We start from the raw sequence: 13,447 nt of genomic DNA on the forward strand, positions 1-13,447 counted from the left end.
ATTGTGCCACTTCCGATGTCGAGGAGGAGATTAGAATATGCACCAGAGTCAGAGTCGCCAAATAGATGAACGCGCATGTTGGTGCGAAAACGGAGGGTGGTAACGTGTGGCCATAGTTTGGCGGATGACTTGAGGCAAGCTTGGATTTCGTCCGCTTTTGTTCCCTTTGGAACGATAGGCAAAGTTTGCCGAAAATCTCCTGCGAGAATGAAAGATAGGCCGCCCATGAGACGATCGTCTCCGCGAATATCGCGCAGTGTCCGATCGACGGCTTCAAAAGCTCTCTTATTCGACATCGTGCATTCGTCCCATACGACAACTTTTGCTAAGCGAAGTAAGGCTGCTCTATCGGTGTTCTTTCCAATTTGGCAGGAGGGATTTTCGTAGCGTGTTATGTTGAGAGGAAGTTTGAATACGGAATGAGCAGTTTTTCCACCTGTCAATAGTGTCGCAGCAATTCCCGAAGAGGCAACGGCGAGTGCAACATGTCCGTGGGATCTGACTTTTGCTAGAATAAGATTAATAAGGTAGGTTTTTCCTGTGCCTCCTGGTGCGTCTAAAAAAATGACAGAGGCTTCTGGGGACTCTATCGAGTGTAGAATTGCGTCGTATGCTCTGTGTTGATCTTCGGTAAGCGTAGTCTCGTCGCGTGTGACTGTCGAACGGAGTAGGTCAACGTCGTAGGCAAATTCTGCTGCAATTTCTCTTGATGAATGATTGGTATTCGCATTTTCTCTTTCAGGCGCAGGTAAACCGTAATCTTTAAGCGGCAAGCCTCCGGGAAAAGTAAGTAATTTGTCTTCTATGTAAATGAGTGCGCGATTGAAAATTGCTTGACTGAAAGGCAAAGTGTTGTTTGATGCAAGTCGTCGCTGAGCATGAAGGTAGTCTTCGGCCATGGATTGCTTGTGAGCGTTCCACAGTGCGAGTGGATCGGAAATTTGACACATGTGTAGCATGATGGCGAACATGTCTCGGATTTTGTATGGGCGGTCTGTCGTTGCGGCTTCTTGAAGGGCACGGTGCCAATGATCGTCGTGTTCAAGCAAGCCCAATTCTTTGCAGGCTTCTCGGTAAGTGGGTAGAAGAACGCCGTTGACTGTCTTGAGGTCTGCAAAACTGGTTGGGCCGCGAACAACGTGAAGGAGAAGGCGGAGGTAGTAGCATTCGGCGTTTCGAGGGTGAACAGCGTAAACTCTTCCTAGTGCAGAACTTTGTCTGATTTCAGGTCTTTCCGGCAGCGGCGTACCTTGTATTCTACGCTTCCACTGCTTGTTTGTCCACGTGTAGTATTTTGGAATTTGGGAATATAGTAAAGTTTTAGCGAAGTCGTCAGTGGAGCACAGTTGAAAAAATTCCGTCAATGTTGTTTTTGGAGGTTGAGCGGCTAAGTCTTCTGCGTTTTCGGGCGTGAAGTATACTCTTTGACCGTTTTTTAAGTGGACTTGAAGATGTTGCACGGTCGGATCGTGATCCTGAATGGGAAACTGAAAGATGCGCCACAGTGCTTCACTTGTGCAGATATATCTGGCAACCTGAAAACGTGTTATTTCGTCGTTTCGGTACTTTCGCTGTAGAGCAACTACAGCTTTATCTTTGCCTTTGTTAATATATTCGCACACGTATTTTATGGCCTTTACAGTGGCGCAATATTCGACATTGGCGTGAGCGTCAAATGTTCGACAAAGAAATGGATTGTGCGGCACAACCCACCTATTGTCAATTTGTTTGCCATTGATTGTAACTGAGACGCCGCCTTCTTCAGGGGATCTTCTGCGGTAGAGAGGGTAGCCGTCACGTGCTGTCACCGTTGCTCTTAGGAATTCTCTGGGGTAATGTTTTGTGCAACGTCCATCCTTCATGCAGGGCGAGTTGGGGTTGATGTGTCCGCAGGGACCGTGGATCATCGTTGTGGAAACGATTCGGAAAAGCTCAGGATCAGTATTGGGATCAGGGAGTTCGGCTGTAATGATTTTGTCAATGTCTTGAGGACGTATTTTGTCGATCATCCAAAGAAGAAGATGAAGGTGCGGCAGTCCGCGCTTTTGCCATTCTATTGTGTAGAGGTGACATCGCTTTCGGCCAAAAAGATGTTTTTTCAATAAGGTACATGAACCTTTTCATTTTTAAGTAAAAACCCTTGCTATGATGTCGGGACGATCAACAGCGGTCTGGAGAGGTAAAAGCTCGTTGGTTATTTCGGGCCATTTGGGATTGCATGTGATGGTAATGAAAAGCTCTGGTGGTCCGAAATTTTTGACGTAGGTCATTGCATCTTGGCTTTTTTCGTGCATATAACGGGGGCCGCCCGTAAAGCTTGATGGCAAGATAACTAATTGCCCTAAATTTCGTACGTTGTCGTCCGTTTCGATTGCGTCTCTAAGATGGCAATAGTTCTCGGCCCTAAGCTTTTTTTGGTTTTTTCGGTAAAAGCTTAGGCGCTCCGTTTCAATTTTGACGTACATGTCAACGAAGAACTGGTGAGAAAGTTTACCGGCTCGAAGTAAGATATTGAAATCGTTTGGTCGGAGCATTAATCTAAAAGCGTAAAACTGTAATACTGACATTTTTTTGTCTGTGCGTTGTTTTGTGAGGGGGTCAATGAGGCGTTGCTCCAAATGGTATCCGTCTTCGCCTCGAGGAAAAAGTAGTGGGTACTGCCACGCATCGTAAGCGACATGGACTTCGTTCACTCTTTGCAGAGCGTTGTTCCTGCTTGTGAGGACAACATCGCGATATTGAGCCTCTTCGCTGTTTAGAACTAAGGCTGCTACTTCGTTGCACTGTGGGGTATTAAACGTGCGTGGGTGGTGACCAACGGGAATTCTGTCTGCGCGAATCACAATTCGGTAATGGGCGGCAATTTCTGTTTGTCGATCTAATTGAGTCTTGAACTCTGTTATGTAAGCATTTTCTGAGTGAAGCATGGCCTGCAGTGTTAAAATCAACGAACGGTCTAAATGAGTGCGCCCTTGCCAGGCAAGTCGCCGATCAGCTTCTTCTTCGGGATCTTGCATGAAATAGATCTGCAAAAACGCTGCAGTTTCGTCTGCGGGCGGCCTAAGTGGTCCTATTCTATGATAAATCTGGCCCTGTACTTTAAATGTAGGGTTCCATCCTGGCTCCCGTATTATTCTTCCTTCGGTCGCCGTTCCGAAGGACGTCATTTGAAAGCTGGAATTGTATAATCGTATCATAGACCTAAAATTTTTTGATGCAGTGTCGGCCCCAGTTAATAAGGATGATAGTGGTTCTGGTGGGGGGCCAAGTAAAGGTACGTTCACTTTGCCATTAGCGCAGCACATGCCCGGTGGTTCGTCATTCCACTTCATGGCATTGCAATGGGTACACGCTTGTGACATGGAACCTATGTTTCCCAAGTCGTACGTGGCTGAGGGATTGTAGGAAAATGCTGGAAACCGCAAAGTAGGATTTTCATTTTGAGGAGCTGTATGTGCTCGCGATAGGTGTTCTTGAGAGGTAGTGTTAGAGGTAAGTGGTAAGGAACCAGAACCGACATGCAAAGAATTTTGTTGAGGAAGAGGTGAAGTGCGACGATGTATAACAGGAGGAAGTGGCCTATTAGTAGAAGTTCGAAGTTGAAGCGGTCGCGATGTCCAACCAAAGGGGAGTGCGGGGAAAAGAGGAAAGATAAACGTTCTGGGAGTGGTTGATGACGATGGAGAGGATGGAAATCGGAAAATGGCGTTTCTGACGGGAGGTCTGATAATGCTGAGCGTTGAACTTTGATCTGATGGGCGTAGATCGACACAGATTGTTTGCGGAGAAACAGTGGGCGAACTATTCCTTTCAGTTGGGAGACTGCTATGCGTAGTAGAATACGTATGATCAATTATTTGGGTAATGGGAGACACAGACGGTGGGTCTTGATGAGTAACTGGTGCAGAGTATGAATGATCTAAGTGTCTGGGCTGTGGTTGCTGGGCAGTGACATATGTTTCACCTAGTGTTTGAGAAGTAGAAGAATATGAATGATCGGATTGAGCTAGATTAGGAGGGAGTGACGTTGATGCCGAAGGTTCTGATTCGTCGTGGGACTTTCTTTTCGGAGGGGTGGAGTATCGGTCCTCAGGAAGATTTCGCTTCATCGGATAAGAAGTGAAATAAGCAAATAAGCGGTATGAAGCGTTAAGCAATGAAGCAAGATAAGCGGTAAAGCTTTGTCGAAGTAGACGTACTTCGACGAAGAATCTAATGAAAGACAGTGCATAAGGGGGCCTAATTCGAGCGATACATTAACGTGTACTTGTACGTGAGGGTCGTGAAGTGAGTTTTGACAACGAATAAATGGGCGATTTCTGACAGGCAATCTAGAGAGAAGAGAAAAAAATTCGTTGTGAGACTCAACGACCGGGGCCTCTTTCGAGGGAACTGCAAACGTACTTGTGGCTGTAGCGTCGCCCGTGTACGACCCGTTTGCGATTGGTTCAAAAAAGAGCAAGACGAACTTCGTAAACTCTTGTGGCAGCGGACTCGAGGCGATGGAAAGCTTCGAAATGATCGGACTATTTCTTTCGTTCGCAAGGCTCGAAAGGACTTGGTCACGGAAACAATTTGGCAAAAGAAAGGTGACTGGTGTCGAAATAACGATGAATCGAATGGAACGCAAGAGCAAAAGAGGCGAAATAGCGGTACGGCAGAGCAGCGAAAGAAACGGCTAGCGCGCGTGGTATCGCGTGTGTATGTTGAGTGATAAATGGATGCATTGCTTCAAGGTTTATTAGATGAGATGAATGACCTAAAGGTCTCCCGATCGTCAACGGGACGATCGAATCACATCATAAGGATCACGCGAAACCACCAACGGGGCGGTATATTAAGAAGTTCGACCAACGGGCCGAAATGAGAAGTATCCGATCATTTGTGTCGAAGTCTTTTCGCAAGCGGAGGTTCCTTCGTCTCAGGATCGTCGCAATCCATCGGTTTCGGGGCGTCACCGGAGGCAGAAACGGAAAAACTCTTGGCCAGACGTCGACGCGCAGAAGTGGGATTCGGAATGCCGGATTCAACAGCGCGAACGGCGGCAGCGACTTCAGACGAAGCGCCGACAGTGACATCAGACGAAGCGGCGGCGGCGACTTCAGACGAAGCGGCGGCGACTTCAGACGGAGTGGCGGCGGCGACTTCAGACGAAGCGGCGGTAGTGATTCCAAATGTAGTGCCGGCATTGGTTCCTGAGGATGTTGAGGAATGGTCGCCGACGTCGTCCTGACATGAATCATGGCGAAAAACAGCGACAATGCGACGATCGGCAGTGTATTTGAGAGTGAATTTCGGAGCACGAAGAAATGTAGATCGTTCGATCAAATCGAGCGGTTTCTGGCAGATCGCTTCCATTTGCTGGGAGTCGGCCGTCAGATGGAGTTTGATTGACTGGCTCTTGATGGTCAGGACGGTTCTCGTTTCCCGGTCGCAGGCTTCTAGCAAACTCAGATCGCCGCAAGACGAACATCGGCAATATTCGGAGTGCGGTTCGACGGGCGAAGTATTGCCTTTATTGCACGACGGGCATTTGTAGACGACGTCGAAGTTCCCAGCAGATATCACTTTGGCGTCCTTCAGCGTAGACGGCTTTTCTCCGAGGGAAAAAGGAACGGTAACGACGTTGTGCAAATTTTCGATAGCGTTAATTTGAGCACCGACGCGAGGAGTAAACAGCTGATGGCCGTCGGATTCGGACATGGCTTTGACGCAAACTCGAAAGTCGTAGCTCGAAAGCAGCCTGACTTTCTCCACCATGTCGCCGCCCCATATCGTGAGGGTGGCGAAACCCGTGCCATCGGCGATGGCGGCTTTAACGGCTTTGACTTGCGTTCGGGTGACGTTGACGTCCGTGAGTTCGACGACTTTGGCTTTCACGTCTATGAGTTGTCCGGGTAGAAAGCGGCCGATTTCATTGAGCGTCGCTCGTACGGGAACTTCCGGATTATGGTCAACGTGGGTGGCAACGGCGATCTTCTGTGGCGACTTTCCCAAGCCGGAGTTGTCTTGAATTTCTACTTCCATGTCGCTTCCGATCTTGTTTCTTTTCACGATGACGTTCCGGAAGCAAATAGCTTCGCCCGCGCGGGCGTACTCCACGAACTTGTCGCGCTTGGCGGGATAGAACGAAACGAAGCGAATTCTTCCCGTTTCGTCGGCCAAGAATCCGTGAAAATACTTCGTTGACCCTTTCGACTTCATCTCCGAAAGAAGATCGATCTTGGCGTGGAATTCAGCACGATAGGCTGCCAGAGAATATGTCGAGAAGCGTTGGAAAACTTGAAAAAATCTTACGCGTTGGCGAGTCGTGAATATCTGCTATTCGCTCGAACGTCTTTGCTGCGGCGCCGCCAAAACTCGATCGAAACACAGCCATGAGAAAACAGTCGAGTAACACTAAGAAAAAGGTGGTTTCAACGTCGCAAAGTAATGGTGTTGTTTGGTTAGCCGAATTACCGTTCTTTTTCAAATCAAAGGATGCCGCAAAAAGCGAAGATAAAGGCAATCGAAAGAGAAAATGAGAGAGGGCGAGTCTCCAATACGACGACACTATACGCAAAAGGTCTTTCGCACGGAAATACGCGCCGCATGCAGCTGAACATACCGTCGCTTCGAAGTAAGGACGAATGCGCAAAAAGCGAAGACGAAAAGGACGACACCGAGAGCGACGGTGCTGAGCGCGAAGAGTAAACAATAAGTTTTTTGCTACAATGGCGCCCGGGCGCTACGAACAAATTAGCATTGGCCGACTTACCGTTCTTTCTCAACACAATAGCAGATTGCGACGACGAAAAACGGGAAGAGGCGAGCCGCGACGACAACGAAGGCGACGACGCTACGAAAAAATCGATCGAACAGGCGTCTGGCTGCGCAGCATTGGCCGACTTACCGTTCTTTCTCAATACGATAGCAGATTGAGACGACGAAAAATGGAAAGACGCAAGCCGCGACGACGACCAAGGCGACGACGCTACGAAAAATAGATTGAAACAGCCGTCTGGCTGCGAGGAAACGTAATGAACGTTACCGCGCGTTTCAAGACCGGAGCCAAGCGAAAAAAAGGCGAACGCGATCGATACGACGAAGACGAAGATGGAGCGCGACCTGACACCGAAAACCATGGAGGAAAAAATGCGAAGCACGCGTTTGCACGGCACCTCATTGGCTGCCCAAACAGACGGGGCGTGTACGGGGCGTGGAGCGTTACCGTCACGTGACGGTGACGTCGGGTGACGTCGAGCGACGTCGTGCGCGGGATCCCGGGGACCCCGACGAAGGCGCTTCTATAGAAATGTCACGATTTTCGTCGCACGGCGGCGGAAGCGGTTCGCGCACGGCCGCCGCGCGCGCGAACGGAGAAATTTGAAGCGAAGCATAGAGTTACTCGCGCCGTATTTAACGCGCGGTAGGCCGTGACGTCTTTTTCATCTTAGTAGTGTAGACTAGCTAATTACCCGGCTTCGCCCGGGTGGTTTGTTTTTGATTCGAGGCAGGGGAAGGGATGCACGATACTTTTACTAATTAATAAACGTTCCTTAATGAGTAACGACATTTTCAAACATAATGTCAAAAAAATGGAAGAAAAAAAATGATCGTCCTTTTAACGACGGACGAAAACGCTTGCAGCAAGTAGAACGCAAAGAAGAACTCAAAACAATAGCGAAGAACGGAAACTGCAGAGTCAAGCCTGTTTGGCCGAAACCGCCTGCGTCTTCGAACGCTTGCTCTTCGGAGCCGCTGAAGCGACCGTTTCTTTTTCCTTCTCCTTCTCCGAGAAGTCGAGAGCGCGACGGGCCGGCGGTCTGATAGTAGTCGGCTGTTGCTGAGGACGCGGCGGAGGCGGCGGCGGCGGCGGCGGCGGCGGCGGCTGTGAAGGTCCTTGGGTTGCGGCGCTGGCGACGTCTCATGGTCGAAAGACGTCTATGATGATCTTATCTTTGCTGTAGGAAACATCAAATTTCCCAGCGTTGAAGATGTCTTCCTCTTCGATCGAGCGGACGGGAGAGTTGGCGATGATTTCAAGTGCGGCAGAATTGGCGCGAAGTTCGACGCGCGGATGGGTGTCGTTTTGGAGAATGAGTAGCGCCGTTGCCTCACGAGGGCAATCTGCAATGCGCGCTATGGTGCCGCAATTGGCGCAGCGAGCGTAGGGGCGAGGAGGTTCGACGGGAGTCGCTTTGCCTCGGGTGCAGCGGCAGCAGGCGTGATACGATTCGAATTCTGCGATTCCGAGAACGGAGACATTTCTGAGAAAGGTGGGCTGTGGGGACAGGACCACGTCCAGAACGGCGACGTCTTCAAGGTCGTCGATGGGGATGATTGGCCTTCCGTTCAATGGGGTGAAGAGGGAGTATTCTCCGGATTCGTATTTAACGGAGAAGCGGAAGTCGTAGGAGGTGCCGATGACGACATTCTCGGCGTCGCTTCCCCAGAGTTTAACGACAGTTGCTTCGGTTCGGTCGCTGACGCCGGCACTGCGAACGTGAGAAGAGGTGCGGCCAAAGGAAACCTGAAGTGGAGCGAGATCGACGACTTTGGCGTAGATGTCAACCATTTGGCCTGGAATCTCATCTGGAACTTCGTCGAGTTTAATGCGTCGCGGTTCGTCTGGATTGGCTTCGAGATGACTGGAGACGCGATTTTTTTCGGGGACTTCATCGGGGTATTTTCGTTGCTAACGACGACTTCCATAGAACTGCCATTTTGACGTCTTTGAATCAGGATGTTGCGAAAGAAAAGAGGGGCATCGGCGCGCGCGTAATTCTGGAAAAGGGCGTGCTTGTTCGCCGAAAAGCAGACAAATCTGATACGCCCAGATTCGTCCGCGAACCATCCGTCGAACCAGCGCAAGTGCGCTTTGTGCTTGATGTCCGAAAGAATGTCGATCTTCGCGTGGAAGTTGGCGCGGTACTCTAGAAAAAGTTACTGGCCTATGAAATTAAGGTGCGATCGAGTCCGCGTACTGATGATAGAGTAATAGACGTCGGCAATGCGGTCAAAGGTGACCGACTCCTTCTCTTGAAGTGCGACGTTCGGTGAATTGCGCGTCGCTGAAAATTGGCTCATCTTCAGAGAAAGAATCGATTGGCATTAGAGCGAAAGAGGTAAGGAGAGCGATAGAGGATCGAGGATAAACAAAGGATTTCGTGGAAGCGTAGGATTCGGTCTTGGCTCGATGAGTACGCGTTTACGTAGAGACTTGGTGATCGGAGAGCGAGTAATAATTACCGTAAAGCGGAAAAACACAGGAGAGAGAAGTCGTAGAGATGTCGTTCGAGAATGGTAAACAAAGGAACAATGGAATGCGCTGGTGCGCGGAAGCTAGTTCGTATCATAAAAGGTGTAAAACGGCGCGGTATACGTGCGCATATGGGTTTGTTTGAGTGAAGAACGATCGAAAAACGTTTCGGTTGAGAGAACGGAGTCGTAGAGGGTGGTTTTCAAGCGATTGCGAGAGCTGGAGTGAACATTACGTCATTCATGAGCGGTAATTGAATTATGCTTGCGCGTCACGTGTTGGCATTACCAATACTGGCAAGGGGAGGATTGAAAATGTCGGCTGCGCGTCTTTTTCTCCGCAGAAGAGCGAAAGAAGTGTTCGGTCTGAAAATCTGTTAAATCTGTTTAGCGAGGTTTGACGCGGTTTATCGAGGTTAGATCGGAAATCTTGAAGTAGCTACTATAGGTATATATATTGGCGTGATAAACATACCAATGTGAATTAGGTCAAATTCGGAAAGGAAATGCGCTGCACGTCGAAGTGGGGAGGTATTTATAGTACCTCACGGTACACCACGTTCGCCGTTTTGGGAGATTCGGAAAAAACGTAAAGATTGTTTGGAGAGCTGACTCGCGAACAGGCGACGTAAAATTGACCGTGGGCGAAGCATTTCGTAGAGAGACATAGGCCTACCGTTTTCAGTGTTTGTCCTTGCGACTTGTTAATGGTCATGGCGAAGGAGAGTCTAACCGGGAACTGCAGGCGCTTAAAAGAAACAGTGGAATCGGAGGGAATGAGCGGAATGCGAGGCACGAAGACGCTCTCTCCCGCGTATCGTCCAGTGCACAAGGTGGCCTCTATGACGTTGGGGCACAGTCGAGTGACGGTCAATTTTGTACCGTTACAGAGTCTAGGGGCGTCGATGTTGCGAAGAAGCATTATGGGCGCGCCGACTTTGAGTCGTAACGTGTGCGACGGTAGACCTGGGGGATTGAGCGAATTGAGAACCTCCGTGGGATAGTTGACAGCGTCGTCCGGCTCTAACGTCGTGTCAACGGCTAGATAGATTTTTTCGTCTTCCGGTATGAGTTGGAGCATTGCCTCGTTAAGTTCCGTTACCTTGTCGTTTTTCGGGGCTAGTATAGCTCTTTCGCCAAGCCAAGCAATATCTTTGTATCTTTCGGCGAGTTGGGGAAAAACGGATTCCAAGAGTTCATCGGTGGATTTGACAACGGTTCCACACGGAACGGCGATGAGCCCGTCTTGTGGATCGGGGGCGATTTCGCCGTTACCGATTTGCATGAGGAGGTCTGCGTACGCGCCGGATTGAGCGTCGCCGAATAGGTGGGCTCTCATGTTCGTTGTCAAACGGAGCGTCTGCACTTTGGGCCAAAGAGAACGGGAATATTTGAGGCAGGCTGCAATCTCGTCGGCTTTCGTGCCTTTTGGTATGATTGGCAAAGTTTGCCTAAAATCTCCTGCGAGTATGAGTGGCAAGCCTCCCATGAGGGCGTCGTTTTCGCGAATATCGCGTAGACTTCGGTCCAGTGCTTCGAGAGCCTTCTTGTTTGCCATAGTGCACTCGTCCCAAATGATTACTTTGGCCAAGCGGAGAAGCCTCGATCGTGCGGTGTTCTTTTGAATGCTGCAGGTCGGACGGTCGTAACGACAGATGTTGAGCGGTAGCTTAAAAACGGAATGAGCCGTTTTGCCGCCAGTTAAAAGTGTCGCGGCGATGCCGGAGGAAGCGACTGCGAGACCTATTTCGCCTTGCGATCGAATTTTATCGAGAAAAACGTTGAGAAGAAAGGTCTTTCCCGTTCCTCCAGGAGCGTCGAGAAAAATGATGGCGTTGCTCGCACCTCGGGTGACGTAGTCCAGCAATTCTTCGTAAACGAGCAATTCTTCGTAAACGCGTGTTTTCTCCGGCGTAAGAGACCGTTCGTTTGTTGCGAGTCGTTCGTGCATCTCCGGCGTGTTATACGAATATTCAGCGGCAATATCTCGAGGAAAGTCGTCGCTTTGCTCTTCCGAGCGGTCGGGGGTGGCTAAACCATACTCGCTAAGCGGCTTTCCGCCAGGAAAAGAGAGTAATTTGTTTTCGATGTACGTCAAAGCTCGATTGAAAATTGCGTCTGCATAGGGCAACGTTTCGTCGTTTGCGCGTCGGCGAAGTGTGCGAAGGTAATCTTGCGCCATCGCTTCTTTGTGTCGTTCCCAAAGATCCGGAGGATCGGAAATTTCGCTCATGTGCAGCATTATGGCGAACATGTCGCGAATTTTGTGCGGACGATCGGTAACCGTTGCCTCCGTGAGTGCGAGGTGCCAGTGGCGATCGTCGGTCAAGAGGCCGCGTTCTCTGCAAGCTTCGGCATACGTGTCGAAAACGGCACCGTCTACTGTTCGTAAGTCGGCGAAACAGGTAGGCCCTCGAACGTGCAACAATAGAAGTCGTAGGAGATAGCATGCCGTGTCCCGAGGATGTACGGTGTAAATGCGTCCTAGAGTTGTCGACTTCTTGATGCCTGGAGTATGCGGCAGAGATTGACCCTGCTTTCTCCTCTGCCACTTTTTGTTCTCCCACCTAAAGTATCGCGGAACGTCGACGTAGAGAAGGGTCTTAGCAAAATCGTCCGCGGCGCAGAGCTCGAAGAAGCCGGTAAGTGTCGTGGCAGGAGGTTGTTGTGCGAGGTTTTCGGCGTTTCGAACGTTGAACAACGTTCGTTGACCGTTTTCCAAGTGCACTTGGAGTTGTTCGACGGCCGGGAAGTGATCGTGAATGGGAAATTTCAAGATGCGCCATACGCCTTCGTTCGTGCTAAGATATCTCGCTATTTGGTATCGTGTGATTTCGTCGTTTCGGTGCCGATTCGCCAAGCCGACGACGGCCCTGTCCTTTCCTTTGTTTAGGTAGGCCATGAGATATTTCAGTGCGCAAATGGACCGACAGTATTCGACGTTAACGTGAGCGTCGAATGTGCGAGATAGAAATGGACTGTACGGAACGACCCACCGGTTGTCGATGTGGAATCTGCCTAAGGTCGTTTCTATGCCGCCGTCTTCCGGAAAACGACGCCTGTATAAGGGGTAACCGTTGAGAGAAGTCACTGTCTCGCGCAGGAAGTGCCTGGGGTAATGCTTCGTGCACTGCCCGTCCTTCATGCAAGGAGATCTGCGATTTAGTTGGCCGCACGGTCCGTGAATCATGTGTTTCGTTATCGTGGCAAAAAGTGTCGGGTCTTCGTTCGGGTCGGGGAGTTCGGCGCTTATAATGCTGTCTATCTGTTCGGGTCGAATTTTCTCTACCATCCACGAGAGAAAGTGAACGTGGGGTAGGCCACGTTTCTGCCACTCGATCGTGTAAACGTGACAGCGTTTAATACCGTATATGTTCTGCGTATCGACGAGATACATGAACCTTTGGACTTTGAGCCTGAAAACTCGGGCTACGAGATCGTGTCTATCTATGGGCGTCTGTCCGGGCAGAAGTTCGTTGGTAATTTCTGGCCAATTGGAATTGCACGTCATCGTAATAAAGAGATCGGGCACTCCGTGGTGCTTGACGTACGTCATTGCGTCCTGGCACTTTTCGTGCATGTATCGAGGGCCGCCCGTGAACGATGAAGGAAGAACGACCAACTGACCAACGTTGTTGGGTCGCCGTCGGCTTCCACTGCATCTCGCAAAGTAGTGTAAGAGGCCGCGCGCAGATCATCCTGGTGGTGGCGCATGTGGTTTAGTCTGTCGGTTTCGATTTTGGCAAACACGTCGACAATGAACTGATGAGACAGTTTGCCGGCGCGAAGTAGAGTGTTAAAGTCGCCGTCTCGCTGCATTAACCGAAATGCGTAAAATTGCAGCATAGTTATCTTTTTTGTGGTTATTACGTTTGTTTGCGGATTTTTTTGACGGCGAGACAAGTGATAGCCGTCTTCGCCCAATGGAAAAAGAAGCGGATATTGCAGAGAATCGTAGGATCTGTGAACTTCGTGAATACGCATAATTCTGTCATCTTTGTCGGAAAGAACGATGTCGCGGTATCCTTCTTGTCCCTCGGGCACGAGAGCGGCGACGTCGTGGCCGGATGGCGCATTGAACGTCCGTTCGTGTTCGCCTCGGGGAACTCTGTCTTCACGTAAGACGACGCGGTATTCGGGCATCGTTGGCGTTCGTTGCTCGAGTGCAGTTTTAAAAACACGCACGTGCTCGTTGTTTTCCTGAAGC

The 13,447-nt window shown here is 50.0% G+C and overlaps 2 protein-coding genes across 3 annotated transcripts; both read right to left on the reverse strand.

The window, feature by feature from the left end:
* Positions 1-4,878: 4,878 nt before the first annotated feature.
* On the reverse strand, positions 4,879-7,110 carry LOC136193050 (uncharacterized). Its single transcript, XM_065981840.1, has 7 exons — positions 7,031-7,110; positions 6,893-6,973; positions 6,758-6,838; positions 6,608-6,676; positions 6,460-6,552; positions 6,298-6,399; positions 4,879-6,248 (listed from the first exon to the last, which is right to left on the reverse strand). Exons 6-7 carry the CDS (start codon positions 6,377-6,379, stop codon positions 4,879-4,881), a joined length of 1,452 nt encoding a protein of 483 aa, XP_065837912.1. The 5' UTR covers positions 6,380-6,399; positions 6,460-6,552; positions 6,608-6,676; positions 6,758-6,838; positions 6,893-6,973; positions 7,031-7,110.
* A 467-nt stretch (positions 7,111-7,577) lies between these two features.
* On the reverse strand, positions 7,578-11,515 carry LOC136192692 (ATP-dependent DNA helicase pif1-like). 2 transcript variants are annotated; one of them, XM_065981379.1, is made up of 3 exons: positions 9,232-11,515; positions 8,967-9,069; positions 7,578-8,915 (listed from the first exon to the last, which is right to left on the reverse strand). In XM_065981379.1, the coding sequence occupies exon 1, from the start codon at positions 11,492-11,494 to the stop codon at positions 9,776-9,778; it is 1,719 nt and encodes a 572-aa protein (XP_065837451.1). In that variant the 5' UTR covers positions 11,495-11,515; the 3' UTR covers positions 7,578-8,915; positions 8,967-9,069; positions 9,232-9,775. The 2 variants fall into 2 exon arrangements, with proteins under 2 accessions (XP_065837451.1, XP_065837450.1); XM_065981378.1 differs by having other exon boundaries at positions 8,967-11,515.
* Positions 11,516-13,447: the final 1,932 nt, after the last annotated feature.

Source organism: Oscarella lobularis, chromosome 11, assembly GCF_947507565.1.
Source record: "Oscarella lobularis chromosome 11, ooOscLobu1.1, whole genome shotgun sequence".
Taxonomy (NCBI): domain Eukaryota; kingdom Metazoa; phylum Porifera; class Homoscleromorpha; order Homosclerophorida; family Oscarellidae; genus Oscarella; species Oscarella lobularis.